Genomic DNA, 26,440 nt, shown 5'->3' with positions numbered 1-26,440 from the left:
AATGGAAATTGTTCTGGTGGGTTAGTCAGGCTTCGTTTTGAGAGGTAAGAAACACAAGACTTACTACTCGGAGAAAAGACGAAACTCTGTTGAAGTTGAATGAGATGTGGGAAGGTCGTGAATGCTCCTTCTGTATAGTTAAGCTAACACTGTCAGTTGCAACTCAGGTATTTTCTGTTTATAGAGGGGCTCGAGAATCGCAACTGCTTCAATTTGCGTCATCCCAATAATTTCTGGAGACCTCCAATCGTGGTGCCGCCCCGCTACCACATGCTAACTTAAGAGCGCCAATAAGGAGGCTCACTCATCAGCACGAGGCTGACTCAGCGGCAGTTGCACCACAAACAGAAGTCGAGACGAAAGAGAAAGGAATGAAACTAGAAAGCCCACCTGGAGCTCCATGTACATTGACAACATAGCAGAACATAATCTGCCTAATTAAGAGAAGTTGATGCGCCTCAGTTGAGCCAAAGTGCTTTACACATCTCTACCATGACCGATGCAGGGGCACGTTGCTTGCCGATGCCGCCTGCGTATATTCGACCAGTCTACCTATAGAAGCACTGCTTGCAATGCACCGTAGGCAACCAGGGCAATCAGCGTAGAGACTGCAGTGCTTTTGGCAGCCGCACCTGTGAATGCAGCATTGCTAGGGTTAGATTCCTCGCTGGTGCTTGTGCTTGTGCTTGTGCTGACGATGGTACTCGTGCTCGAGTCAGCAGGGTAGTTCGGCGCAGAGGTGGTTGTCACAGGAGTCGTGATTGGTGTGTTGAGGGTCGTAGTGGTTACCGGAGTGGGAGTGTTGGCAGTCGTAGGCGTTACAGTGCCTGGCGGTGGATTTGTTGCTGGCGTACCGGGAGCGTTGGGAGTGCCTGTACCGACTAAGAATGTGCTGCAAGATGTTCCAGTAACTGTCGGAGAAGGTGTCCAGCTGGTGGACCCCGGAGGCGGCAGTTGAGGCACAGGCCAATGAGTGCAGCTCGTCGTGAATGTAAGATCACTGCTGGTAGGGGTCGGACTGGGCGTGGAAATAACGGTAGTGGCAGTGCTGATTGTCACTGTAGTATCAACTCCCGATGTGGGATATATGGATTCGCCAGGTGGTGTAGCATTAGGTGAACAAGTGCTTGTTGTGATGGAGACAATTGGGACACTGGAAGGAAAAACTGTAGTCGTGCTCGTTGTGGTGGTCGATGTGACACTTAGCGTCGTGTACGTGGTTTCTCCTGGTGGATAGGTCTCTGGGGGTGATGTGCAGTCTAGTCAGTATTAGCAAAAAAGTCAAAAAATCCTGCCCGTAGTGGTTAACCTACACATGTCAGGAGAGCAGTTATCCTGCGGCGCCCGAGCAAGTGGTTGACCAATATGTAGGGCAGAGACGGTGGTGGCCAGTAGGATGGCTAGCGATGCTTGTAGCATATCTGAGCGCATGGTCATTCAGAATTGGTGCCCTAGCACGCTTGTAGGTGAGAATATGCTTGTAGATAGAACGAGCGTAGCGTGTCGAACGAGTGTAGAAAGCTGTGCGAAGATGAGTTCCCCTGTGTAGGAATCAGCCGACAATAAGTAGCCATCAGCTTGAGTGTCTCCGAAGAACAACGCCCCTTTGCTTGTATCCTGAAAGACCGGGCTGATGCATTCTGGAAGCCGTGTTTCAAAGCTTCAGCGTGATACCAAACAATTTCAGTGCATACAAAGATTTGCAATCTGTGTACTGCCTCAGATCTTCCCGTTATGCAGCTTTCCGTATGCTTCAACGAAACATGTGGTCGATGCGATATCGTGGACATGGTTGCAAGCATAGGAGTATCTCACAAATTATCCTTACCGTAGCTGGAGACGCAAAATAGATCGCTGTAGTTGTACATGTCCTCTAGGAGGAAAGGGTCATGGCTGGTCCATCGGTAGGGCGCAGAATCTTCGCAGAGATATGAAAACTAAACACATGTTGCGATCTCGCTGTGCGACGTTATCATCGCACGCAAGATCTCTCTTCCTGCTCTGGGTGTGCTCCCAACAACGCTGAGATAACAAGGCTGGTGGTTTGGTGATATTGGTCTCTATGCTCTATGCATACCTGTCTGGTTTAATAAATAACGCGAAGAATGTTGCAGGAGCCGCGGTGGGCTGCCCAGAGTCCACGCACCGTATTGTCAAATATGCTGCACCTTCATGAAAGAACTGTCTATCATGGGATGCGGGACATTGAATCGGTTCGAAATACCTTCACATATTGTCACAGGAAGCACTCCTGCACGCGTGACAAAAATTGAGAGGCGACGAACTGACCGGAAGGGATAGCAAACTGCTGCATGCCAAGCTCGCAAACCAGGGATAACATAGAGCCGATTGGTGAAACCAGCGCCAAGAGACAGGGGCTACAGAAATGACGCTCCATTCACTAAATTCTCTGTCCTTCATTCGTCCGGCGGCGCGGTCTCGCACTGAATCCAATCAAAGCGGCGTCTTTCACTAACACTCTAGCCATGATTGCAGCAGTGCCTGGACCTGCCGGTTGGCAAACACTCGATTTTAGCCGATGGCCACAACAGCAAAGGTGCCTGGAGATCTCTGCAGAGTACTGTGTTGTAAGTGAACGTTGAGGATTCTTGAATTTCACTATGTTCTTTGCGCTGAGTGAAGAGTGTCGATTGCACTGCGTCGCCGGCTCGAACTATTCTACTATGACGATCAGGCGTTCGCGTTGTCCTTGACATCGGGTTGATTCTGGTATGCGTACAGTGCGTTGTCTCTCTCCAGTCTTGACAGACAGCCGAGCGCAACACGAAAATGGGAGGCTTGCTTGACCCGACACGACTGCAGCGGCGATGGCAGCTAGTCTTACTCACATCGATTATGAGTATCATCGTCTTTCTGTTCTTCTCATTCGGACGTCCACCTCCATCAGGAGAAGTCACAGACCCATTACCCATATCGCAATTAGGTGTCAGTCTGCATAACCAAGGCATTTCCGGGACACCAATCAAACCAAAGGATCTCAAAGTCATTGGATTGGTGTTTTTTGGCAGAAAAGATCGAGTCAGGATCTTGAACTGCTATTTAGAACGCAACCTAGCAAGTAATGGCGGTTGGCTCGATGAGGTGCATTGGGTAAGGAATACGGACACCAAGGAGGATGTCGACTACCTGCACGAACTGATTGAAAACCACTCAGCCTATAAGCTGGTGGAGATTAAAGAACATGGCTTTGTTGGATACGGCTTAGCATGGTCAACACTGGAGGAAGGCGCGATCTACCTGAAGGTTGACGACGATGTGGTTTTCATGGCAGATGATGCCATTGCCCGGATCGTGTCAACGAAGGTGGCGCATCCGGAGTACCTGGTAGTTTCAGCAAACATGATCAATTCCCCACTAATGGGTTGGGTACATTACCATATGGGTGCTACACATCCCTATCTACCAGAGCTGATCGATCCCGAGGATGTCTCACCAGGACTTGCACCTGATAGGGAGAAACTAAAGCATCCTGACACAGCAAAGAGGACACCTTGGCGATACACGCAATACCCGCACTGGACTGGACCAAATGATTACTTCTTCTCGTTCGAACAAGAGCCGCCGTCAATGCGACATCGCTGGCTTCGTCTGTCGACAAACATAGATAATCAGGTGCAGCAGCTCAAACGAACGCCGATTTCCGATGCAGAATACAGCACGTGGGGAAACAGCGTACAGTCGTGGGCCATCGCGGCGCAACAACATTACTCGTTCCTCGAGAACCTATACGAAGACCAGCTGGACTTGTATCAGTTCTCGCCAAAAGCGAAGGCGTGGATATCAGACTACCAGAGATTAAGCATCAATTTTATTGCGATCAATGCGACGGAAATACTATCGCACCTACCGATGGATACGGTCGATGAAGAATGGCTCACAGTGTCGCTGCCTAAGAAAATGGGAAAGAGCGTCGCAGTGGACAGCCACGCGTTAGCTGTACATTTCAGTTTTGGGGGACAGGGAGATGTGCGAACGACTGATCTGCTTGGAAGATACCTGGATTATGCTCTGGAAAATGCTTGTATGGCACCGGGTCCGAGAGACACGAGAGGATCCTACTATGTTTGATGCAGAAGTTTGTCATGAGCAACGATCTTGGTCCTATAGTAATTAGGAGTTCGATATTTGATGGGAGATGCAGGTCCGATTGAGATACCCACAGCGGACTATCCATATATGATTTTGACAGGCACTTGCTGTCTAACATGTCTGTGCACTAGTGCACGATTTCTACATCGCCAACTTGTGGGCTGTTGTTCGTTCAATGATCAGATCAAATCTTGTGGCATTCGGCCATGGTCAGGAATCATATAAGACCCTGTCTGACCACTGGCACGTCAAGCCCATTTGCTTGCTACAGAAGTAAGAAAGTCTATCGTACTATCCTGCAAGTTTGCCTAAGTTTCACTCATGGTCCGCCGTAGTCTTTGCAGGTGCCGATCAGTTCACTTTTGCTGGCAGCACTTGAAAGATACTCTGCCCACTCTACATTTACCTTTGTCGCTGGTCGACTCTGTTATCGTGACCCGCCACCAACTAGTCGCCTGACGGTACGAACCTTACACATATACTGTGTTTCGCGGCACAAGATGTATAACTATCCAGGTTTGCGACAGTCGAGTCTTCTGTACTGCTTCTACTAACATTTGCGCTTAGGACAATATAGCCAATATGGAGTTGGACCAGGTGCTATGTCAGGAGGTATGCACGATCTTCGACGTAGCCAAAGTTCCTACTAACGACTTCTACAGCACCTCCAGGCATGGCAGCTCCAGGCACAGGTGCGGCGCCCGGCATGCAGCAGATGGACAGTAACCAACAAGGCAGACCTGGATACCCTCCGAACTTCCAACCGCCGGCGAACATGCCCAATATCAACTTCGCGGCTCCCGTCATCCGACTCGGCGCAGGGCCGAAAGCAGATGGACCAGGCGGGCGCGATGACCGAGACAGAGGTGGAAGAAGGGCTGGCATAGGCTCAGGCATGGGAGGAGATTACAGAGGAGAAAGAGAGCGGCCACAGCCTATTCAGCCTCAGAGTAAAGAAGAGATCATCAAGACTTTGTTCATTGGAGGCATTACAGAGGGTGCGGGTGGAGATGAAGGCATCGAGCGCATTTTACGAGCCGCCGGCAACCTCAGAAGGTGGTTCAGAGCCACAGACGCCGACGACAAACCTTGCAAGTTTGGCTTCGCTGAGTATGAGGATCCCGAGAGCCTGGCCACCGCGATCGAAGTACTCAAGGATGTCGAAATTCCTGTCAAGCAGCCTGCGCCTTCTGAGGTGAAGAAAGAAGAGGACGAAGAGGACGTAAAGATTGAGAAGTCGCGTCTACTGGTATGTGTGTGACCGTTACATTGATCACGCTTACTGACTTGTTCCAGGTTGTAGCTGACGAGAATTCTAACATGTATATTGAGCAATACGAGGAATCTCAAGGCGGAGTCGACACAAACCACAAACAGATGCTGCTGGACCAAGCACAAGATGCCCTCCGAGCAGTGCTTGCAGACCTCGAGAACCCTAAATCGAGACCGAAGGATCAGTTGTCGGGCATTGATCGCGATGGAGATACCACAATGGGAGATGGGCAAAAAACAGATGGTGACGTAGTTACGATACAGCTAAATGTTGACGACGAGCTGTCTGATATTCCTGCCGAGATGCGAGAAACTGTCGCGAAAGAAATCACTGCCTTCAGAGACCGATCCAACAGACGAGATCTGGAACGACTAAAGCGGGAGGAAGAGATTGAACAGCAAGAGAGGAGTCGCATGATGAACGGTAGCAGAAGCAGATTGGGATCTCCTCCGATATCTGCTCCCAGTGGGCCCGGAGGCGCCAATGGCATACCGAGTGGTCCAAGAGGTAGTGCTCCCACTGGTCCCAAAGGACAAACCGGCTTCGCCAAGGACTACCAGAAAGGCGTCACCTTCGTCAACGGCACTGGTATTAGCGCATCATCGGCCTTTGAAGATGAAGATACCGATGCTAGCGATGAAGCGCTCGAGAGACGGAGGCAAGACAAGAAGAAGTCAGAAGAAGAGAAGGACTACCTGGACCAGGAACGCAGGTGGCTCAACCGAGAACGCTCACGGACAGCTGCCGTAGAAAGAGAAAAGGAACGAGATCAAGACGAAGCCTCTCGTCACGAAGCAGCAAAAGAAGCAATGGCAAAACAACTAAAGGAGTGGGACGACGATGCCGAGTCAAATCGAAGAGAGGAAGAATACTACAGGGACAGAAGCATGTGGATTCGCAATCGCGCAGCTTTCCGTCAACGAGAAATAGCGATCGATGATGCAGACAGAGCAGCTGAGGATCGCGAGCGAGCACGAGATAGCTCGCAGCGTGAACGAGCAGGGCAAATGGCAGATGACTTCCTCAGCCGACAAGACGATCTCATCTCACACCCGCATACAGACGAGGCCGCCACACCAACGGAATCGGCACGTCGCGAACCAGCCCGCTTCAAGCTCTCTCTCGGCGCAGCAGCACAGAAAGCAGCCCAAGGCAGACAAGAAGCACAAGCAAGAGACAAGCGTCCAGTAACAGATGTAGAAGGTCTTCTCGAAGACGAAGAAGACACCACCGTCCAAGACCGCAGGAAACTAATACCCATCCCTGCATCTCAACTCGAAAACGCAAAAGCACAAGCACAAGACATGACAGATGAAGAACGTGCCCAGGCCGCTCAGTCTCTTGCCTCGGAGATACCGACTGACAAGAATGCATTGTGGGCCTGGGACGTTCAGTGGTCATACCTTGATAACAACATCATCGAAGATCGTTTGCGACCATTTGTGGAGAAGAAGGTAGTCGAATACCTCGGTGTCCAGGAGCAAATGCTTGTTGACGTCGTTATCAACGCCCTATCTGAGAAAAAGAAACCCGCTGATCTAGCGAAGGAGCTAGAGGGTGCCCTTGACGAGGAGGAGGCGGATGCGCTGGTGAGGAAGTTGTGGAGGATGGTTGTGTTCTTTAGCGAGAGTGGTAGACGTGGTTTGGGCGCTTAATTACATTAGCACTTGCGAAGGTCACGAGCTGGTACTGTAGCATTGTCATGGGAGGAGATCGCCCCAGGACCGCGACGGGGCATGTGTTTTACAGCTTTGTTCAAAGCCAAATAGCGTCAAGCTTCCACATCGACTCTCAGTCTCGAAAACCATTATTTCATTTTCCCCTCCCGCTGGCTCCCACTGATGCTCTCGCCAACAGGCTTCCCCGCGTCGCAGCTGCTATGTTCTCGCCGTCAGTCACGCCTTCCCAGCCCAAACGATTCTTGCTGCGGAGGCAGGCACGATCAGATCCGGACCCGGAAGGTGCGACTGTGAGAGAAGGAAGGCACGACCTGACCATGACAAGATGAATGGAAAGCGCGACCTTACGGATGACCTATGGCGGGAAGGCGGTATGCGCGCCTGGACGGCGAAGGTACGATCGGCGCACTGCGGAAGGTGCTCGCTACCATCTAGGAGGAAAGCACAATTTTATTGATCCAGGACGAGGAAGTACTTGTACGACTACGAGCGCGCGGGTCGTGGTCATGGGTTGGGAGCGATGACGGCAACGGCAATCGGTTCGGAAGCATTGACAGGACGAGAGCAGTTTTATTATTCACATATAGCACTGTCAACATCCCACGCATTGTTATTGAGAGTAACAGAGTGAAACGAGACATACCTCGAACAATTGGTATAAATTTGTGTAGTAGGCAGAAACCTCCCCATCGTATTTACATATCATGGATTAACGCGCCGGATCCGCCAAATGCCGCATGGAGTGCGATGCCCTACCAGCCGAGCGATGACAGTACCATAAACTGAATCTGTGCTGAATACCTCACTTCATCCAAACCCAGATGAACTCTCGAAACACTGCAATATTTTCGCGAGCCCAGAATCTCTTCAGATTCTTCCTATGCAGTCGACCACGACGTTTCAGTGGATCATTTTGTTCAGTCTCCATCGGTCCCGAAACATTCATAGTCGCACGCCTCGTCCACCGGAATGGATTCCACGTCCGCTCGTCCTTGACATGGTAAAGTACTACCAGCAACCCGAAGATAGGTATGGCGATGTAAGACGCAACGAAATCTGCTGCAGTGAAAGGGGACAGGATTGACCGCCAGCCATTGAATAAGAGGAATAGGAAGCATGCGAATGCTGCGAAGGCTGATCGGAACCATTGCAGGTGCGATCTGTATGGGTAGTTCGCTGCGGCGCGGTTGAGTAGCGGGCCGTTGTCTGACTCCATGGTAACGGGATCGTTGGGTTCTGCTTCAACCGTACAACTCTTGAAGAAGAGGAAACTGATACCAATGAACATGTACACTATCATCATGAATGCCGAACTCAAGTTCGCGAGACGGCCGAGGACTTTCGCGGGTTCTGGTTGAGCGCCGAGGAAGCCCAGGAAGCCGAAAAGCCAGGAAGTGAAGACTGCGGCGAGCGGTACACCCTTGCTGGTCGTGCGCTCGAGACGATTCCGAAGCCAGTAAAGACCAGTTGGCCAAGCATTGCGAATTGAGGCCAGGGCGTGGAGCAGGCGAGACGCGGTATACAGGCCGTTTACACCACAAGAGAAGGCGCTGAAGATCCAGAATGCGTTCAGTAGATGCGGTAGGCCAGTGGTGCCAGCGCGGATGCAGGAGACAATGAAGGGAGAGTGGTTGCCTTGTCTGTCGTGGTATTAGCTGTATGCTCGATTGTTGCTCAGGTAGAGCTAGGAATTCTTACCTAATAGTATTTACGGCGCTGTCCTGGATCTCTTCATCGTCCATCGGCACATTCAGACCGACAGCGAACACGAGGAAAGCATATAGTGTGATTGCTCGCAGGGCAATTTTTCTTGTTGCAATTTTGATCGATTCCTCACTCTCAAGCCGACGGTTTTCTGCAGCGGTGACTGACACTGAGAACATACCTTGGAGCGAGAAGAAAATAGTGTTCATGGCTGACCAGATACCGAGAAGTCTGGCTGTATTGCCATAGAACTGGTGGTTATTGATATTCATTTCGCTGCTGAAGAATGAATATGGTTTCTGATATGTAAAGAACCGCGGATAGAGACCATTGCTCGCGTTGACGCCGCTGATAATGACGTTGTACATGATCATGACGACCATCATGATGAGCTTGATGCAGCCGAAGAAGTATTCAACCTGTTTTATGTCAGCTTGGCTCGTTTATGCATGTATGAAGGAACATCCCACCTCGCCATAGATGCGGACCGGAAAGACATTGATGAGCAGCATTAAGAATAAAGCAAAGGCTGCCCAGACAGCAGGACTGATGTCGAGGCCAAATTCCCATCTCAATGGTATCTCGGGATAGTTGTATTTCCGCAGATAGTCGGAATTGAATTCAAACTGAAACGTCTGGGAAAGAACGCTGACTTCGGTGGCTGTCAAGATGGCGTACGCAAACCTGGATAATGTGGATTAACACTGGTAATGCCATTGAGTCGATCCAGCTCACCATGCCATCCATCCCACCGCAAAACCTACGCTCTCGTCGATAAATCTCGAGCAAAAGTCGATAACAGGCCCTTTGACAGGGAAGACGCTTGTCATCTCTCCTAGGCCAGCATTGGCCGACCAGATAACAGCGCCCATCAATATGTAAGCCATGACAGCACCTCCCGGACCGATAGCAGCTATGATCTTGCCAGACTGAAGAAAACAGCCTATGCCGACAGTCGTCGAGAATGCTATCATGTTCACATGGCGCTCATCCAGGGATCGTCTGATAGTCCTCAGCATTCGAGTTTTGTGTATCCATGGCTTTCCTTACCTCAGTTCCGTGTTCCTGGATGGTGACTTCTCTATGACCGTAAGGTGTGAGTTGTAGGTGCCATCTTCCAAGGCACTGACGGGGGAGGTCCTGCCATCAATAAGATCATACTCGGCCGAGTTGAAACTGATCTTGTCATTGTCGATGGAAGCTGTTGGTGGCATCTTGAGAGCAATGTCGCTGTGCTAGAGGTACGCAAAGTAGGATAACTAGCATTAGCACGGGATCACGCAGGACTTTTGAAAGAGCAATAAGATAGGTTGTCCGTCAGCTCTTTTTCGGACTGGCTGAAGTCCCGAGACTGCTGCGCGAGCCATGCATATCGTGGGGGAGCCCCAGCTTCAACTCTCTAGCCTCAACATGACAAAGCCATCACCACACATAGTAGTGTTTTCTTGTCGAACAAGGCTATGGTGGCAAATATAGCATAACAGCTAATCACTCCATGTCTTGGACCCCCCGATACAAGGATCCAACGTATGGCACCCCAAGACACATGCCTAGCAAGGCTACCATTGAGCCGCAAGACCGCTTCTAGACTTTGTGGCCGCATTTCAGCTGGCCAATGCCAATTGTACTGCCAGTTGCCGCTGGTCGTCGATTCGACAAGAGCGACTAGTGAGTGCCAGAGATTGAAGGTGTCCTAAAAGAGCAGCGGTGACCTCTACAGGATACCGGCATGTGGCGTGCATCCCAAGCGCTAAGATATGCATGCTGAGCTGAGCCAATCATTCGCGCAGTTCGTGCTGCAAGTTGCCGATCAACAGTGAGGTGTAGAATCTCATCCGTATCAGTGTGCTTGCGAGCCTGTTCACATATGGACCATTCTCAGTCCTGTGCTCGCTTGATCTATGTTTTCCCTGGCTGCTCTAAGGGCGCTCGGGCAGGGTTCAACAACCAAGCTGACCTAGGCCCGAGTAGGGCGTAAACCATGACTTCCGAGCTCGCAAGTCTACGTCAGTCGCGACACATTTCAGCTTCGAGGTTACACGATTTTAATCTTGTAACAGGCCTGCAAGAAGGCTGGAAACAGGACACTGGATTTGACAGTCGTGTCAGCCTGCAAGCCTGACTGGGAAGCTCGCAGCGAGCAGGCGTCATTCTGTAGTTGTCAAAGCTGACAGATGAAACTGTAGCAGTCGTCGGCTGTATTGCGTCCATCTGACACGTATATCGTGAGTCGAGTGTGGAAGGCTGATCATTGTTGTCCAAAATTATTGTTCGGGAGCAAAGCTCGCGTAGATGCATCATCCTTGTGATCGAGGGCGTAGGCGCATATGCAGCATGTTGACTAACGACACCGATTTCCTAATCTGGATATCTTCTTCTTTGGACATTCTGAGCACCTGTGCTAGAAGCAGAGCAATATGTTGCCTTGGAACATCGTACTAACATGGCTCAGGGAGAATGTATCGCGAGATCGAGCATATTGTGCTTGGTGACATGATCGCAGACGTGGAGTCCGGCAGCCACCTTTATCATGACGCTTGGACATGACATGCAAGAGAGCAATGAAGACGGGCGTGGCAAGCTTGGACAGCCACTTGCGACCGCACCTCGTGCAGTTTCCCTCTTAGCGATGGCATTCAAATGCGGGCCGTAGTAAAGGAGCCCCAGAAGCAAGAGTCGGGCCAGATCGACAAGTCAGCTTGTCTCTCATAGTCAGGGCCATTTCGCGTGTCAGTCAGGTAGTCGGACAAATTGGACACTAGTTGCATCGCAAGAACAAGGCTGGGCTCAAGCTGGCGTCTGCTGCCGCCTTTTTGACCGGACATGCTCGCCTCTCGAGTAAGATTTAGACGTCTGTCTCGTGCCGCTACCAGCAGCTGAATTGCAGATCTCAATTTTTGGTATCTCTACTTGCCCAAGGAGATGTTGTATGAATTGCAACATATAAACCAGCTATACCAGATGCTATGTCCCACGAGACACTTGCATCCGCATGGTCAGCGTTAGCAGACCTTCAAGATCTGACGGCTGGGCTTCGAGATACCATTGGCAACTCAACCCTTCGATCGATAAGGTCGAGTTATGATCCGGAAGAAACACCACGCCGATTCTTGGAGTATGCGCATGAGCTCAGTCTGTCATTCGACGCGATCCGGTTCCTTAGCAAAATCGACTCAAAAAGCACACTCTTGCTGCAAGAAGACCTGGTCTCCGCGGTTGCACATTTTCTCAATGGACTGGCTAACGATTGCGTCGGAGATCAGGCTGTCCTGCGAGATGCTTCGCAGAAGCTGATTCTGGGACATGCTTTTTGTTCGGCTGTCGCAACACTCCGAACTTGTGCATGGGATTGCAGACCAGAACTGAGGACTGTATTATGCAGGCATGCTGGAAAGCTGTTGAGTAATGCTCCGGTGAAAGATGAGTCGTTATGGCTTATCCAGACCCTGGCGAACCTGCTGGTTGCGCACTATGGTTCTGCTACGCCTTTAGGCCAAGGAACGGATCAAAGCAAGACCAGGTGGAAGATGTTGTGGGAGAGCGTAAGTTGTCTGATTCGATTGTGGCATCCACTAACAGTCCTTCAGAAAGCGCAACGGCAGACCAACATCCAAGAGATGGTCAGAAGAGCGACAGATACCAACGTTACTTCAGCCGAGCGCATTGTGCCAATGCTAGATCTTTGCCAGCTTTACTGGGACACAGACGCTCTGCTCGTCCAAGCATGTGCGGGCCTAACGGAGCAGCAGCATCTTGCGAGAGTCTTCTATGTCCCCAGTGACGACGACGCCATCCGGCTAGCCCTTGAAGTCCGCTTTGCTATCCAAGAGCAGTTCGCGGTTCGGAACATGCGTAGCTCCTCCGGCCCGGATAGTTTGCAGACTCAAGCATATGTCATGTTTCGACCAGGACTGCGGCAGCAGTGTGTCTCGGATGCTTGTTCCTGCAAATTCGACCCTAGAGCGCTCCAGCTAATCTCGGATGCTGTAAGTGGAAGCTCGCAAAGCTTGGTCCCATGACTGACGTTTCGAAGCGCTCAGCTCAGAACAGCCTGCTTCGTTCTGCCGTTTCGGCAGCATTTACCGACTCTGCGATACTGAATATTTCCCATGACATCTTTGACCACATTTACAGCGGCTATGGACTGCGGCTGAGGAGGTGGTCGACTTCGATGAACGCAGCCCCGCGAGCTCTTGCAGAATGTCCTGAGGACGAGGCACAGTCGATGCCTCAGATAATGCCGCTCCGCCCTCGCCTCATGTCATCTCACAGTCTTGATGAAGGCGTGGGTCACCAACACCTAGAGGTAAAGCCTAGATCAGTGAGCCAACCCAACATTCATCGACGGTACTCACGGCCACCAATGCCCGTGACCCGAGCTTCTGACCGGAACGGGTTGCCGACAATCAGGATGGAAACACAAGTCGAGGAGGATCCAGCGTCGTACGATGGGTTTGAGGATACGTATGAAGCTGAAGCAATACCGGAGCTCGACGGAACTCCGTCTGAACACCCTCAATCACCCTTGTCCTCGCCAGATCTCACTCGGAATGAAAGCATAACGACAGCAACGACGTCCTCTGGACCCCGATCTAACGTCGCTAGCTCGTTGCAACCACGTCTTGCAAGCTCCATTTATGAGCATAAGGCTGATGAGTCGTTCCCGGAACCAGTGATTATAACCGAGCGACCTCGCATAACATCACCTGATGATTTTGAGAAGAGTTATCCCGAAGTGGCTGTAGGTCCAGTGACTTCCATTCAAGAAGACAACATGTCTCTCTTTTCTGAGAATGGCTCGATGCCAGCCACAACGCGATCAGGAGGAAGACTTCCTAGTCAGAAAAAGTGGAATGGCCTCTTCAAAGGTTCAAAGAAGAGCAGCTTTGCTACGCCCACAGTCCGTTTCTTCGCGTCAGGCAAGTATATGATAGCTTGGACGAGATATGGCGGCACATGCTTCGACGTCAGCAACCCAGATGATTCCAAAGTGCAACCGATCAATGCAGGCGATATTGTCCTTGGTGCGGGTGGTTCAAGGAGGTATGCAGTTGTTGCGCGCCATAACGAGGTGAGTACAGATCTGCCCGGTCGAGTGTTGCTGACAAGACAAGGCCTATACTCTCAGTGTGTACAACCTTGGGGACCTTGAGCCCGGTTTTAAGGTCAATCTCGGTAGCTGCCCAAAAGCCATGGAGATGTCGAAAGACGACAAATACCTGGCCATCAAGTATGCTCACGTTGTCAGGATATTTGACCTTCATGAGCGGAAAAAGATCGACCACAAGCTTCCAAAGATGGAAGGCACCAAGACGATTCCAGGAGGTCATCTGGTGGCATTTGCTCATGATAGTCAATCGTTTATGGCGTCGACCAGAATGGGTCCCGAGAAGGTACTCACATACTGGTCATGGTGCATGGACACCGCGAAACACTCCGTCGTGCATAGCAATGCTCCTTGCGTATGTCGAAACCCGTTTCCAAAGCAATCAGAAATTTGACTGACTCCCGCAGGGTAATATTGATGACCACGGCTTGACGACTTTGGCAGTGGCTGGTCCTTCAGTACGAGGTATTCCAACAGGTTTCCTGAGCACATTTACAGAAAAAGGTGTCCCTGTCATCTTGTCCATGAGTTCACAGCAAGCCCATGCCATACCGTTACGAACTTCAAGAGACATGATAGGCACCCGTGTTCATTCTGCCGGTGTGCATGTTGATCCGCACACAAAGAAGTCGAATCTGGTTCTGGTAAACCACAACAATGATGTTTTCTGGGTCTCGGACCTATTCGGACGAGGACAAGATATTCAACGCTTCAAGAGTCTGAAGCGGGCCAAAAGCATGAAGCCAGAGTTACTAGTTGCAATGCCTAACGCAGACGAGGCAAGTATTTTCTGGATAGACCAGAAGTTGCAGTCTGGCATGTTGATGAAGGTTGGTAGATCGGGTGGAATGACCAGGCCAGTCGAGATCCGTCTCGACATAGAGCCAATGTGCGGTGCATGAGGGCAAATGTTGATTGCGTCTCTAATGTTCTATTTAGCGTTCCGGATTTCGATCTTCGTGCAAAGCTCGTTCAAAGCGTCTTGGAATCAGGTCGAATTAGACGCAGAGGCACGGGCAGACCTCTGCACGAGTATCACGCGTTATGGCAAGGACGATGTAGTATTACGGACACGATTGTGAGAAGGCGCGTCTCTGCTGCAGGTGTACTTGTACGCAACCCTAGTTTCTTGGCAGACCTTCTCTACAGTAACCTCACTCCGCCCGGACGACCAAAGTTGCCGCTTGATGTTGCAAGGCGCCACCGTAGCTTCCGGGGGCTCATAGGCCTAATCGATACCCCTACCAGCGCCCAAGTTATCATCTTAGGTCTGCACTTTAGGCTCGTTGCGCCTAACGAAGCATAAGCACAAAAAAGCGGCAAGTTTGCTTGTCCGGGCGGAGCCTCAGTAACTTGCTTCGGCATTTTGCTTGTGTGGCCCTCTCGCAACCAGCGGCAGTATCGATGAGATCGCATGGTCACACCACGAAAGCTTCGAAGTTCTGTATAATCGGGGTCACGGTCTGACTCAGGCGAGCTGCGCATGTCAATGGGCTCAGGTTGCGCCTAACAATGATTCAACTCGACTTTCGCCCACTACTTGGGCCAGCGGAGCCAATGGCAAGCCGCGCCAGACTCTCACCTGCCCAGCTCAACTCCTCGTTGAGCATTGAACTCTACCATTGCACTCACGAGTGACCTTTCTCGCTCCAACCGGACGTACCCTTGTCGCAACGTGCGTGAGTCCGACGCCATGAACGCACACCACTTGATACATCCATTGTCGACCACAACAGGACTGAGCATCAGCTTGACCTTTTTCAGGTGTAGAGAGGGATTGGTGTCCAAGGTATATTGGTTGAGCATATTTTCGCTCAGAAAATCATGAGCAGGATCACTCAGGGAATGTACTATAAGTAGTGCCCTTCTTCAACGCCCGTCTTGATGTCTCGATCTCATCCTTGTGCCATCCAATCCTACGCGAAAGACTTGGCTCACGATCGACAGAGCATCATCTCTGCGCTCGCAGATTTGAGGACGAAACAAGGTGTGTACCTGATACAGACGCCGAAGCGTACGCACTTCCCTGCAAAAGCCATGCAATTGACTAACGTATACCTGTGTAGCGTCCAAGAACACAATCTAGCTACCACCAATAAAGACTCGACGACAACTGTCTGCTCTAGCATTCACAATGAGGCTCAATACCGCCCTAGTAGCTCTTGCCAGTCTCACCCTCCAATCATCCTTGGCTGTCGCGTCTGCCATCCCTATTGAACGCGATGCCGAAGTCGCTGCCGAACGAGCTAGTCACAATCAACATGGGTGTTGGCATCTATGGTCCAAGGAAAGGTCCACGACCAGAAGGTTGCACGCCCATCAACATGGGCTGTACCTGCTGCTGGGTTCCATTTTCATGGCCTTTGAGTGATTGGAAGAAGCCACCCAAATCGTGTCAGAAGGAAGACTGTGGGCAGGATTGGTGTTGTTGTCCCTGCAGTCCCTTCTCATTGAAGGAGCCTCATTGAACGAGGACGGGCTTCGGAAGAATTCCAAGAACGCAGAAATAGTTCTCTGTGGTATTCTGGCAAACAATTGCAGTAAATTCTGTGAAAATGCTACTGCAGTAATGGCAATTTCCCGACAGAAAGCCACCAGTCAGGCACCAAACTTGCGTTGTCAGCTGAGGGGGTCAGGATTCTTCTTTACTTGCTAAGCCAAGTTAGATAGCTGAGGCAAATCAGAAACGCCGGGCAGGAGTACCGATGCGAGTCTCCTTATGTGGTTAGAAGTCATGATATTAGTCGCTTCCTTGCTATCATTCTTTTCTAGCTGGGCGCATCATCCCAGCACCTTATGCCAATTTGAGTTTAGTCAAAGAGCTGAACGAAGTTGCTCAAGATGTGCCATCCGGTGTCTCGGAAGCACGTCGGTCCTCATAGAATTCTAGGATTCTGGCTGGTGTCGATACGCTCGTGCCTATCCCTGCATCGCTAAACTAAGGACGCGCTAATATGACACGGGTTCAACGCGTTAAGTGGTTTCTGACGTCATTTGCAAAACAACAAAGACCAGGTATATCGTCAAACACACCTGTATAAGGTCAACCACCATTGTACCATTCTGTACAACACATACTTGAACCATGGCCGAAGCGGTAGCAGCATTCTACGCTGTCGAAACCGTGGTGGAGGGGGCTGTAGTAGGGGGCCTTGCTGTATCCTCCGCAACCGCTCCTTTGCACGCCAACTACAAGAAGATCAAGTCTCCCGCCGCAGGTTTAGCCGTCTCTGGTAGCACAGCAAACACCATAAAGAACAAGATTTATCTGGTAGGCGGAGAACCTTCTGGCGGCCAAGGAGACCATGGCGTCCATGTCCTATCCCTCCCACCCGACTTCGGCGCTTCGAGAACCGACGCTGGACAACCCATAGACGTCGACTATGAGTTGCAGAAACCCGTCCTCGACTCAGAGCGACGACCTTTGCAGCCCGAAGCCGAACATCTCGACAAGATACAATCACACTCAAAGGAACAATCACAACATTCGTCATGGTCTAGAACGAAACATGCTTCGGTATCAATCGAGGATAAAATCTATGTCCTAGGAGGACTCTCCACAGCAAGCGTCGACTCACGCACTTCAAACACCGGCAACACTACACCTCTCGATTCAATACTCGTCTACGACACCCTAAGAAGCAGCTACACAATACTAGCCGCAGATCCCGCAAAATGCACAGAGGGCATCCCCGAACAACGATACTCACCATCCTGCACGAGCTCTCCATATCCCCCACCAATGTCCGTAGCCGATGGACAAGGCCCTTCACTCGATATCCACGGTACGATCTTCCTCCACGGTGGCTACGATGTATCCGGCGCACCCCTGAACGACACATGGACATTTGACGTCGGCACAAGAGCATGGCATAAATTTCCCACGGTCGTAGAAGAGGCAGTTCAGGACAGCTCAATACCAGGCCGGATCGTGTACGTGGAGCATCGACTGTGGTACGTCAACGGGCCAACAGTCATGCACCTTGACCTCTCAGAGCACGACCCCGAGCACAATGAGGCAGCTTCACAAGATGCGGCTACACTGAGTACAGGGAGAGTCGGAAGTGGACAGTGGCAGGTAGTATACCCGTCTGCCCAGCAGGATCCTGCCGTCCCAGCCGACGCCTCATCTGTTGATCAGAAGCAAGAGACAGCTACTGCCCAGCCTCAGAGTGAGCCAACAGGTCCGACAGAACATGTGATACCGATTACCACAGGCGCCGGCCGCATGTATCTTCTGAGCCTATCAAGTACGAACCCCCAGGCGATGCACCTCTTCCAGATACCCTCGGCAGCGAAAACTGCTACGAGCATAAAAGATACAGTTCGAGATAAGGCGTCTCAGGCTATTACGAAGTTGCCCGACAGCTGGAAAAGTGGGAAGCACGAATGGAGTAGGGTTGAGCTTGTTCAAAAAGCCGTGACCGAGGACGATGTTGAGAGACCAGAGGAAGGTCTTACGGATTTTGCAGTAGCAGGGTGGGAAGAGTATGGTGATAAGATTGTGATTTGGGGAGGACAAGCTGAGGGGACAGTGAAGAATGAAGGGTGGATCGTGGAACTTGGTTGATTGGAATGTCAAAATATGAAATCTGTTCCTGATTAAAGCATGCGAAAAGTGGCTAGAGATGTCGGAACGAAAAGCATTAGAGCTTGCACTAGAAAAGAGCATATCCAGAAAAACAGCACTGGTGATATGAGCATGTACGATAGAAATACAGATAAAGTATACTAGGTCGCAACCTATGGGTATCATAAAAGTTATGCAACGGCGAACCTAACCAAGGCCTGCTCCAAATCAGTTCGCAAAGCAATTTCATCCGTCGTGAGCCCATCACCCTTCCACATCCCCCTCTCGCTCAGCCACCTCCCCATGCTCACGATCCATCTCCTCCCCATTCTCTTCCGCCCTAATCCCCCTCCTAACCTCCATCAACGCCTTCCCCAAATAATTACTCCCCCACTTCTCCCGATTCACCCCCCTCAACCTCTCCGCCTCCGCCGCCCCAAACCCCACACCCCAAACCCTATCACCCGGCGCCGCCTCAACGAGCTCCCTATCCCCCGTCGCAAGCAGCAGTTCCCTCAGACTTACTTCTTCAGCCTTCACCCCCTGCTTCACCACCAGCCTCCCACTCACTAGTTCCGGCGGCGGATACACAAACCCGTCTTCCCTCGGCGCAACACACTGCCCAAACTTAAGCATATTCCCCTGCACCACGACATCCCGCTTAACCTTATCCCATTCGTACGCTTTGAACCCTCTAACGTTCTTCCCGATCGTCTTGTGCTCGTGTGGGTTATCCGTGGCCATCACGACGGCCGCTGACTCGGTGTCGGCGAAGTGCAGGGCTTTGTGGTACATCATGTATTGCTCGCAGCAGGTGAATTTGAGGTTTGTGGTTGGGTCGTGCAGGGGGGACGGGTACCATTGGCAGAGATAGCCGTTGGGTTCGTTGGGTTTGTGGAAGTAGATTGGTTTGGAGGTTGTGGCTTCTTCGTGGAGGATGGAGAGGGTTGGTTTTGGGGGTGGGGTGGGTTGTTTTCGGGATGGTCTTGGCATGGTGATTGAGGGTGCTGTTATGGTCGTGGTTGGTGTTGTTGTTTGATTATTTTGTATATGATGTGACGTGATGTGCCTTCTCACGGGTGATTGCGACTGGCTTGGATGTTGTGGTAATGAGAAGAGAAGAGATGGGAGAAAGCTATATGTAGGTACAGAGATACCTGGAGGTAGTAATGATAGTGTGAGTCCTGGTAGGAGCGAGGTGCTTACCCACCTCAGCTGGGTTCAAGCGTGACTGCCTGGTGCTGTGAGTTGACTCATTGAACAGACATGTTATGAAGGCAGTATCTGGTAGCCAATGGTTGGCGAGTACCGCGTTGTTGCAACTGGAATGATGATGGTTGTGCTTGCCGGGTTTGACCAGGCATCGGCACTTGAAGTGCTTGTACAGACTATCAAGTATGTCAATAATCGTCAAGAGGATTGAGATGCGGATATCTAATGATATCCTGGAAGAGCTTTACTGATGTGCCAGATCTGGAGTACTCTGACGCAGGGTGGAGAGCTGTTCCGCTGGGGTAGTGTTAAAGTTTGGTCAAGGTTCGGGAGAGACCTTTTATGACTGAAGAACATGATGTCTCCGAGTAGAAGGGGCTTCTGTACCACCTCTACCAGTCGCCGAGCGGGAGGCGAACTCGGGAACCCCGTGCTGGTATGCTTGCGTCGCTGCTAACCACTGATTCTACACGCCAGGCTGAACCGCTGTGCCAACACACGTTTTGGACTCTAGAACCATGCAATAGAACGTCTGAAATAGTAACATTATGTTCATTATTTCGTTGCGCTTGCTGAACGACCGCGCTAAGAGGTGGGAGTATCTATACAAAATTAACACAGAAGTTTGCAAAGGCCATATACATAAATCCTTCCAGCCATACAAACCATTTGCGTCGTCAAGAAGTGTTCGAGTAGTACTGTGGCAATCGCCAGGCGCCGCTAAAGAAATCTGATCATTGCGCAAGCTCAGCTGTTGGCCCGAGCCTCGGCCTCTTGCTGTTTGATTTTCTCTCTGATCCCAGAACCTGTCGCTGTGTACCAGACGTCGCTTCCCCAGCGTATGGCACGTTCTGCCGCCGCAGTAGGAGTATCCAGGGCAGGTCGAATGTCAAGATAGAAGACTGGCTCGCCTGTCGCTTGAAGTCCACCACCATAGTAGTCAATGACATATCGGACCTCCTTTGCCGAACCATCAGGCTGCTTTCGAGCAACATACCAATCGTGTCGGTCGAAAGGAGGTTCCTGGCCGAACCTGTTTGGGAAGGCTTGTGCTAAGGCTTGGATCACCCTTGCCTTTGGAGTTGGCTCACCCGGGCGGCCTTGGAAGCGTAATAATCGTGGTTGCTCTGTCTGTTTCGTTGCATCGTCTGGTAGGCCAGCGGCACGCCTTCGCTCGGCCTGTAATTCGGCAAGGTATTCTCTTTTTGCGCGGTCCATGGCTAAGCCTTGCTCGCCTCGCTTACACTTCTCCCAGCCTGCCGACAAGCCTGGGGCAAAGATGTTCTCCCATTCCACAATCTCGTTCCAGGCACCCTCGTTCAGGAAGTTGTGAACAGCGACCATGGCTGTAACGTCTTCAGCTGGAGTTTCGGTGTGGCCCTTCCGTAGCATAGCGTTGTACATCTGCTGGGGAGATGGGTATTCCCAATTTGAATCAGCATCACCGCGAGGTATGGATGATATCTCCCGCTCAAGGGCTAGACTTCTTGATTGAGGAGAGTCTGCTGCACGTTCGTTCTTGAAAGTCGGCATGTAATTGAGAGGGTTTAGCGAGGCTGACCATGACGCTTGCTGCGACTGTCTCGGCGGATCTATAGGAGCGGCGGGTGTGGTAGGGTATCGTTCAGCTTGAGACGGGGATTTCACAGGGCATGATGAAGGTTGAGATGACTGCTGCGACTGTTCAATCTTCTGTAGTAGTGGTGATGGTACATCCGATTTGTGCATAGGGCATTCCGGCTATTACATTGTTAGTCTCATATCGTTCAGATCAGGGTAATGAGCGTACAGGAGGGGTGGCTCCGGGCTTTGGAAGAGGATGCGGCGCAACGGGTGCGCTCGAGGGCTCGGGAGTACTCCAGAACCAGCCCATTTCGCAGGTTACTAGTCGCACAAAGATTATAGTGATGGCCGACTTTCTATGTGAATGCAAGACTGCTCAAAGACACAATAGAATACACAGCTCGAAGATGATAAGGATACAGACTGAGGCCATCACGATTGCCTCCAAGTCTGCATGATGAGGCACTGGCACTTCACCCGACTATCATCTCCACTTTCATGTAGCGGGCACTTTACCCGAACAAGCATCCACATGCATGCCGGTGATCGCGTCCGCAGCATCTCCAAAAGTTCGCGGTCGTTGGAAGTTGATGCTGTGCACTCAACCACAGACGGATCTCACAAGCAGAACACGTACCGATCACATCACAATCAAAGCCTTAAGGTCATTGCTGTAAGGTGCCATTCGGACAATACGGGCGCGACTTCTTGTACCTGCGCTTTGCGCGCATCCACCTTCTCTTCAACTCGACCGAACCCTTGCGCACACTCGTTTTCTTACTTGGATTCTATTCATCCTAGAGCTCGATAGAGGACGCCAATACCGACAAGATGGCTGGCCGCAGTGATTACAAGCAAGACCTGATCGTGTCGATACGCTACAGAAATGACCTTCCTCCACCACCTATGCCTCCAAAACTGCTAGACATAGACACTGGCGGCCTGCAGCAGTATTTGGACCCCGGCTTTGCAGCTAGTATCGCAAAGCGAGAGGAGCCGAACATTGAAGCAGATGCTGAAGGAGGCATGCCCATAGATGTGATAGGCATGTATGGCTATTTCGACGGCGACGAGTCCTCCATAATGGCACCAGAGATAGCACCACCTCTGGATCCAGAGGACGAGGCGCTTATGCTTACACCAGAGCAGCTGAAGTCTGGAGGAGTAGTCTCAAGCTCGACATTCTTACGGAAAACACAGTACATGACAGCCACATCAGCCGTTCAAAACGATCCATTACGCTCAACGCAGCCACGAGTACGGAAGGACTCGAAACCTAAACCCCAAGTCATGGCAAGAGACGACAAAGAGAACGTCAAGAGACATATTCAGAAAGCATTCAATCTAGCATACCCAGCCTCCAAAGACACCACCGAAGGAATACCACCACCCACACAACAAGAAAGACTAGCCTGGGACCGCCCAGTCCATCCAGAAAAGAAGAACCTAAAGCCCCTAGCATTCTACCCCGTCCTCCCCGACTTCGAAGCCGCAACAGCAATCGGCTCCTCCTGGAACCTCCTCCGCTTCGACAAACCACCCCTCCCCGCCGTAAGAGGCCACCGCGACAACAGAATCGACGCCGGCTTCCTCATGACCCAAGAACACCCCGAAAAGAAAGCACAATGGGAAGCCGCAAAAGCCGCCTTCGACGCCGAACCAACCAAATACGAAGACCCCGGCAACCAACCCATGGTCTGGTCCCTCCTCCTCCCCCGAGACCAAGGCTCAACACCCCTCATACGCAAGATCTTCAACAGCTCAGACCCAGAACACGCCGACGAGGGCCTCCTCGCACGCGTCGGCGAAACATCCGAGAAAGACGAGCAACTGCGCATTGCGCTCGACCGCGCCCGCTTCTACAGTAATGCGCAATCACAGGACAAGGAGGTCGGCCGACATACCCGCCAGGTGGTCCTCACACTGAAAAATCAAGACTCGACCTCGCCCGCAGAAGCACACTATTACCCCATCGGCCAGGCAAATCTCCTCAAATCAGACAGAGGGAAACTGGGTCAACAGCGTCGTCCAGCGGCTGAAGAAGTCAATCTTGAAGAGACGCTTGTTGATCAGGTGCTCGTGTTGCCCAGGGATGCGAATGCGCTTGAGATGTATAATCGGTATTTCAATCGGGATGATTTTGATCCGGCGTTTAAGGAGGAGTTCAGTGGGATTGCGGCGGAGGCGGAGGCGATGCAGGGGGGTGAAGCGGAACCCGCTGATGGGGTTGCAACAATAGGAGAGAATGGGGTGGGCGGGGACGTCGATATGGCTGATGGTTGAAACCAGATTGTCCTAGGCACTTAGTACGAACTTAGCACCAGGAATGAACTAAGCATGCAGTCTTGAGCATCACGTGGTTCGCTCGACGAATCCAACATCGGACAGTCCAGCGAGATGGACGGTGAATGCACACGAGCGCACAACCTGTCTATCAAGGCCCGCATGGTCTTGAGGACTCGAGGAGTCTGGCGACCAGGAGTGAGCACACTGTGTCCTGTGCCATTGGAAGTTGTGATCATCGTGTTTGACGGGGAAGCGGATCATGTCGGTACACCGGACGACATCAAGCGTGGTCCACCTGACCTGACACAATCACGATATCCTCATTCATCTAGTCGTTTTATCACCATGGTGGCTGGCATGGACGCCAAGGACGACACGATACTTTTGACCTCATATGGTGAAGCAAGCAAGTCAGCCCGACCATGCACTAGGAGGAACGAAAGTTGGATAGGTACGAAGTCAGTACGAATCATGACTCCTAATTGTATAATTAGAGTGATTGGAGTGAACCGATGCTTCGAGACGGCGTTGCTGCTGCATACAGCAATTCATGGGAAACAGGAATGGCGGAAGGTTGATAACGGGAGTCCGCATTCGAGGCGTGATGAAATAGAGCATCTACAGGGCTATGTATTCATCTGGATAGCGAAAACGATACTAGAAGTCCGGTGGTCTATGAGGCACCGTACAAGGTGCAAGTGAGCATTGAAGGCTTCTCGGAGATGGACTGGTGTACGCTCAGAGCATATAGCTAGATGGACCTAAACGTTTGAAAAAGTTGGCTTAGGATGGCCGATTTCAAATGTGTAGAATGTGTCTCGAATACGCAATCAAAGATTGCGCTCTGGGGTCTGCACCTATCTTCTGCATGTCATGATATGCTTCGCGCTACGCTTCCGTCGTGTTGTATGCCAGCTGTGCGGGATGTATGATGAGCCCACATTGCATGCAATAGGATGGTGGCAGGGCTGAAACGTGTTGAATGTCGCGACAAGGCTTAGAAGGGCGCACCTCAGGCATGAGCGGTCAGAAAGGTCGGTCTTGCCTGATAGCAGTGCCAAAGGCCGCGGCATCCGCTCCTAACTTGACTTGGAACCCCCTGCATGATAGTCTAGTCGCGCATCAACGACTGTCAGTAAGCTTTCTGATCGAATTCGTGGACCGAATTGCACCAGCAACGACCTTCTCACCGCCAGTGGCGTCTTTAGCATGAACCGAAGCTTGGGCTTGGTGGCTTGAGCAGATCGTGCTGGCTGTTGCAAGTGGTCGAAGTAAGAATTGGCCTTGCATTCACGTTCAAAGCGACAAGTGGCTCGCCTTTGCCCGAAGGCCAGTCCTCTTTTTCGTTCTTGAGATGATATGTTCAGCGTCTTAGCTGTTGATTGAAGGCCGGCTCAATCGATCTCACCGAATATGCGCACCAAAACGACATAGAGCATAAATGCACCTGCGGCATACCACCATCCTCGTCCCCTCAGCCAACCTTGACCTGCTTCTCTCACAGCTCCACCACCTGATGTCAATTTCGCACCCGCATTAATTCCTCCTAATCGTTTTCTCAGAGCAGTAGTCTCTGGTGAGCACTCGATGGTCTGCCCAGGAGGATCTGGTATGGCCTTGCCAGTTTTCGGGTCTATTCGATTGTCACTTATCCATTTCCAATTCTCGGCATCCTCTTCCGGCCATTCCGCGCGGAACTTGACACCTCCGTCTCCTGCTTTGATGTTGCCTACTCCTCTTGTTGTTTGCTGTACGCCAGGTTTGGGACTTGTCGCAGAGCCACCTCCTGTAGTATTCCACCATTTTGATCTTGCAGCGTGATATCTCCGCTCTGCTGGACTTGCGCTGATGCTCCCTGCTGTAATATCGTCGCTGTTCATGAATGAAAGTAGGCCAGTCAAGATGGTTGAGACGGACCAGGCGGGGTTAAATGTTTTGGGGTGAAAGTCACTTATGCTTAGACATAGGCGTTCTGATGGGCGAAAGCGACCGCTGGGCGTGTGCATGCGGATGGCGGGGGGAGCGAATGGGTAATCTGGAGGGAAGACGAGTGAACCCCAGTACTGACCACCTTCGTATGGAGTGTTTGGTGGACCGGTGAGGATGTAGTGCCATTCTAGTATGTTCGATTCTGAGGGATGTGCAACGATATACGGAGGGGGGTCTTTCTGTATGTTCGCATATTCTCTGGTCAGTCGCTTGTTTGCGCCGGGAGTGGCCATGTTGGCGGACGGTTGTGATGGGTCTGGTCAATGGGCAACTATTAGTTAGGAGTAGAAGATAGCTAGACTTGTGCTGAGAATATGTAAATAACGCTGGTCTAGATTTGTTCCGATGTTTTAAAAGAATGATTGTACTTTGACAAACGACCGAGATCGTCAAGCTGACTGGGTGTTGAGATGCGTCAGGCATTCACAATCCGGGATGTTAGTTAAGCATCAACTGCAAGCACCAATGAGGTCGCTGCTGCACGTCAGCGCTGCCAGCTGCCGTGCTTGCCTTGATGAATCTGCCTGGGCACCTTCTCATCGAGTCGGGGTGCTTCAAACGGACTCCACGGGCCTCGCGAGCCCCATGATACTGGGTAGCTAAGCATGGATAACGTCTCTAGCGTGCTTTGATGCTTGTCGCGGCTTTCCAACTTCGGCCATCAACATGAGTTGGAGATGCATGAGTTGGGCTTATCATCTTGCTTGAAGCAGTCGCGACAGTGTTCATGAATACTATTTGACTAGGACAGGAACTCGTCCAACTGCTGGTTCATGCACTGACTGACAGTCCTAATAAAACCGTGTGAACTCTGGTCGGATTGGTGTTTCATTGCAACTTCCCAGAATCACGTTCACGGTCCGTCCATGCTTTGATGAAAGCACGTGCGGATGCAATAGATCGGTCACCATCAAGCCACGTTAGCCAATAAAGCAACACCTTCTGCA

General features: G+C 51.3%; 9 protein-coding genes across 9 annotated transcripts; 5 read left to right on the top strand and 4 right to left on the bottom strand.

Moving 5' to 3' along the window:
* Positions 1-2,856: 2,856 nt before the first annotated feature.
* Positions 2,857-4,089, top strand: PMZ80_009149 (uncharacterized protein; the record flags this gene model as incomplete). Its single annotated transcript, XM_064877545.1, has 1 exon — positions 2,857-4,089. The coding sequence occupies one exon, from the start codon at positions 2,857-2,859 to the stop codon at positions 4,087-4,089; it is 1,233 nt and encodes a 410-aa protein (XP_064727047.1).
* Positions 4,090-4,712: 623 nt separating this feature from the next.
* Positions 4,713-7,038, top strand: PMZ80_009148 (uncharacterized protein; the record flags this gene model as incomplete). The annotated part of the gene is made up of 3 exons (XM_064877544.1): positions 4,713-4,722; positions 4,773-5,359; positions 5,407-7,038. 3 exons carry the CDS (start codon positions 4,713-4,715, stop codon positions 7,036-7,038), a joined length of 2,229 nt encoding a protein of 742 aa, XP_064727046.1.
* An 826-nt stretch (positions 7,039-7,864) lies between these two features.
* PMZ80_009147 (uncharacterized protein) lies at positions 7,865-9,980 on the bottom strand (the record flags this gene model as incomplete). The annotated part of the gene is made up of 5 exons (XM_064877543.1): positions 7,865-8,702; positions 8,761-9,185; positions 9,237-9,450; positions 9,502-9,768; positions 9,817-9,980. 5 exons carry the CDS (start codon positions 9,978-9,980, stop codon positions 7,865-7,867), a joined length of 1,908 nt encoding a protein of 635 aa, XP_064727045.1.
* Positions 9,981-11,732: 1,752 nt separating this feature from the next.
* On the top strand, positions 11,733-14,775 carry PMZ80_009146 (uncharacterized protein; the record flags this gene model as incomplete). The annotated part of the gene is made up of 5 exons (XM_064877542.1): positions 11,733-12,308; positions 12,354-12,752; positions 12,800-13,837; positions 13,881-14,228; positions 14,281-14,775. The coding sequence occupies 5 exons, from the start codon at positions 11,733-11,735 to the stop codon at positions 14,773-14,775; spliced, it is 2,856 nt and encodes a 951-aa protein (XP_064727044.1).
* A 2,183-nt stretch (positions 14,776-16,958) lies between these two features.
* PMZ80_009145 (uncharacterized protein) lies at positions 16,959-18,443 on the top strand (the record flags this gene model as incomplete). Its single annotated transcript, XM_064877541.1, has 1 exon — positions 16,959-18,443. One exon carries the CDS (start codon positions 16,959-16,961, stop codon positions 18,441-18,443), a length of 1,485 nt encoding a protein of 494 aa, XP_064727043.1.
* Positions 18,444-18,707: 264 nt separating this feature from the next.
* PMZ80_009144 (uncharacterized protein) lies at positions 18,708-19,436 on the bottom strand (the record flags this gene model as incomplete). The annotated part of the gene is made up of 1 exon (XM_064877540.1): positions 18,708-19,436. One exon carries the CDS (start codon positions 19,434-19,436, stop codon positions 18,708-18,710), a length of 729 nt encoding a protein of 242 aa, XP_064727042.1.
* Positions 19,437-20,402: 966 nt separating this feature from the next.
* On the bottom strand, positions 20,403-21,528 carry CYC3 (holocytochrome c synthase; the record flags this gene model as incomplete). Its single annotated transcript, XM_064877539.1, has 2 exons — positions 20,403-21,395; positions 21,445-21,528. The coding sequence occupies 2 exons, from the start codon at positions 21,526-21,528 to the stop codon at positions 20,403-20,405; spliced, it is 1,077 nt and encodes a 358-aa protein (XP_064727041.1).
* Positions 21,529-22,049: 521 nt separating this feature from the next.
* Positions 22,050-23,501, top strand: PMZ80_009142 (uncharacterized protein; the record flags this gene model as incomplete). The annotated part of the gene is made up of 1 exon (XM_064877538.1): positions 22,050-23,501. The coding sequence occupies one exon, from the start codon at positions 22,050-22,052 to the stop codon at positions 23,499-23,501; it is 1,452 nt and encodes a 483-aa protein (XP_064727040.1).
* A 1,397-nt stretch (positions 23,502-24,898) lies between these two features.
* UBC6 (Ubiquitin-conjugating enzyme E2 6) lies at positions 24,899-25,726 on the bottom strand (the record flags this gene model as incomplete). Its single annotated transcript, XM_064877537.1, has 1 exon — positions 24,899-25,726. The coding sequence occupies one exon, from the start codon at positions 25,724-25,726 to the stop codon at positions 24,899-24,901; it is 828 nt and encodes a 275-aa protein (XP_064727039.1).
* Between the last annotated feature and the right edge of the window lie 714 nt (positions 25,727-26,440).

The sequence above is a fragment of the Knufia obscura genome (assembly GCF_036327395.1).
Source record: "Knufia obscura strain CCFEE 5817 isolate CBS 148926 chromosome Unknown scaffold_12, whole genome shotgun sequence".
Lineage (NCBI taxonomy): Eukaryota > Fungi > Ascomycota > Eurotiomycetes > Chaetothyriales > Trichomeriaceae > Knufia > Knufia obscura.
Note: the sequence above shows the minus strand (reverse complement) of the source record. Positions and strands in the feature narration are given on the sequence as shown.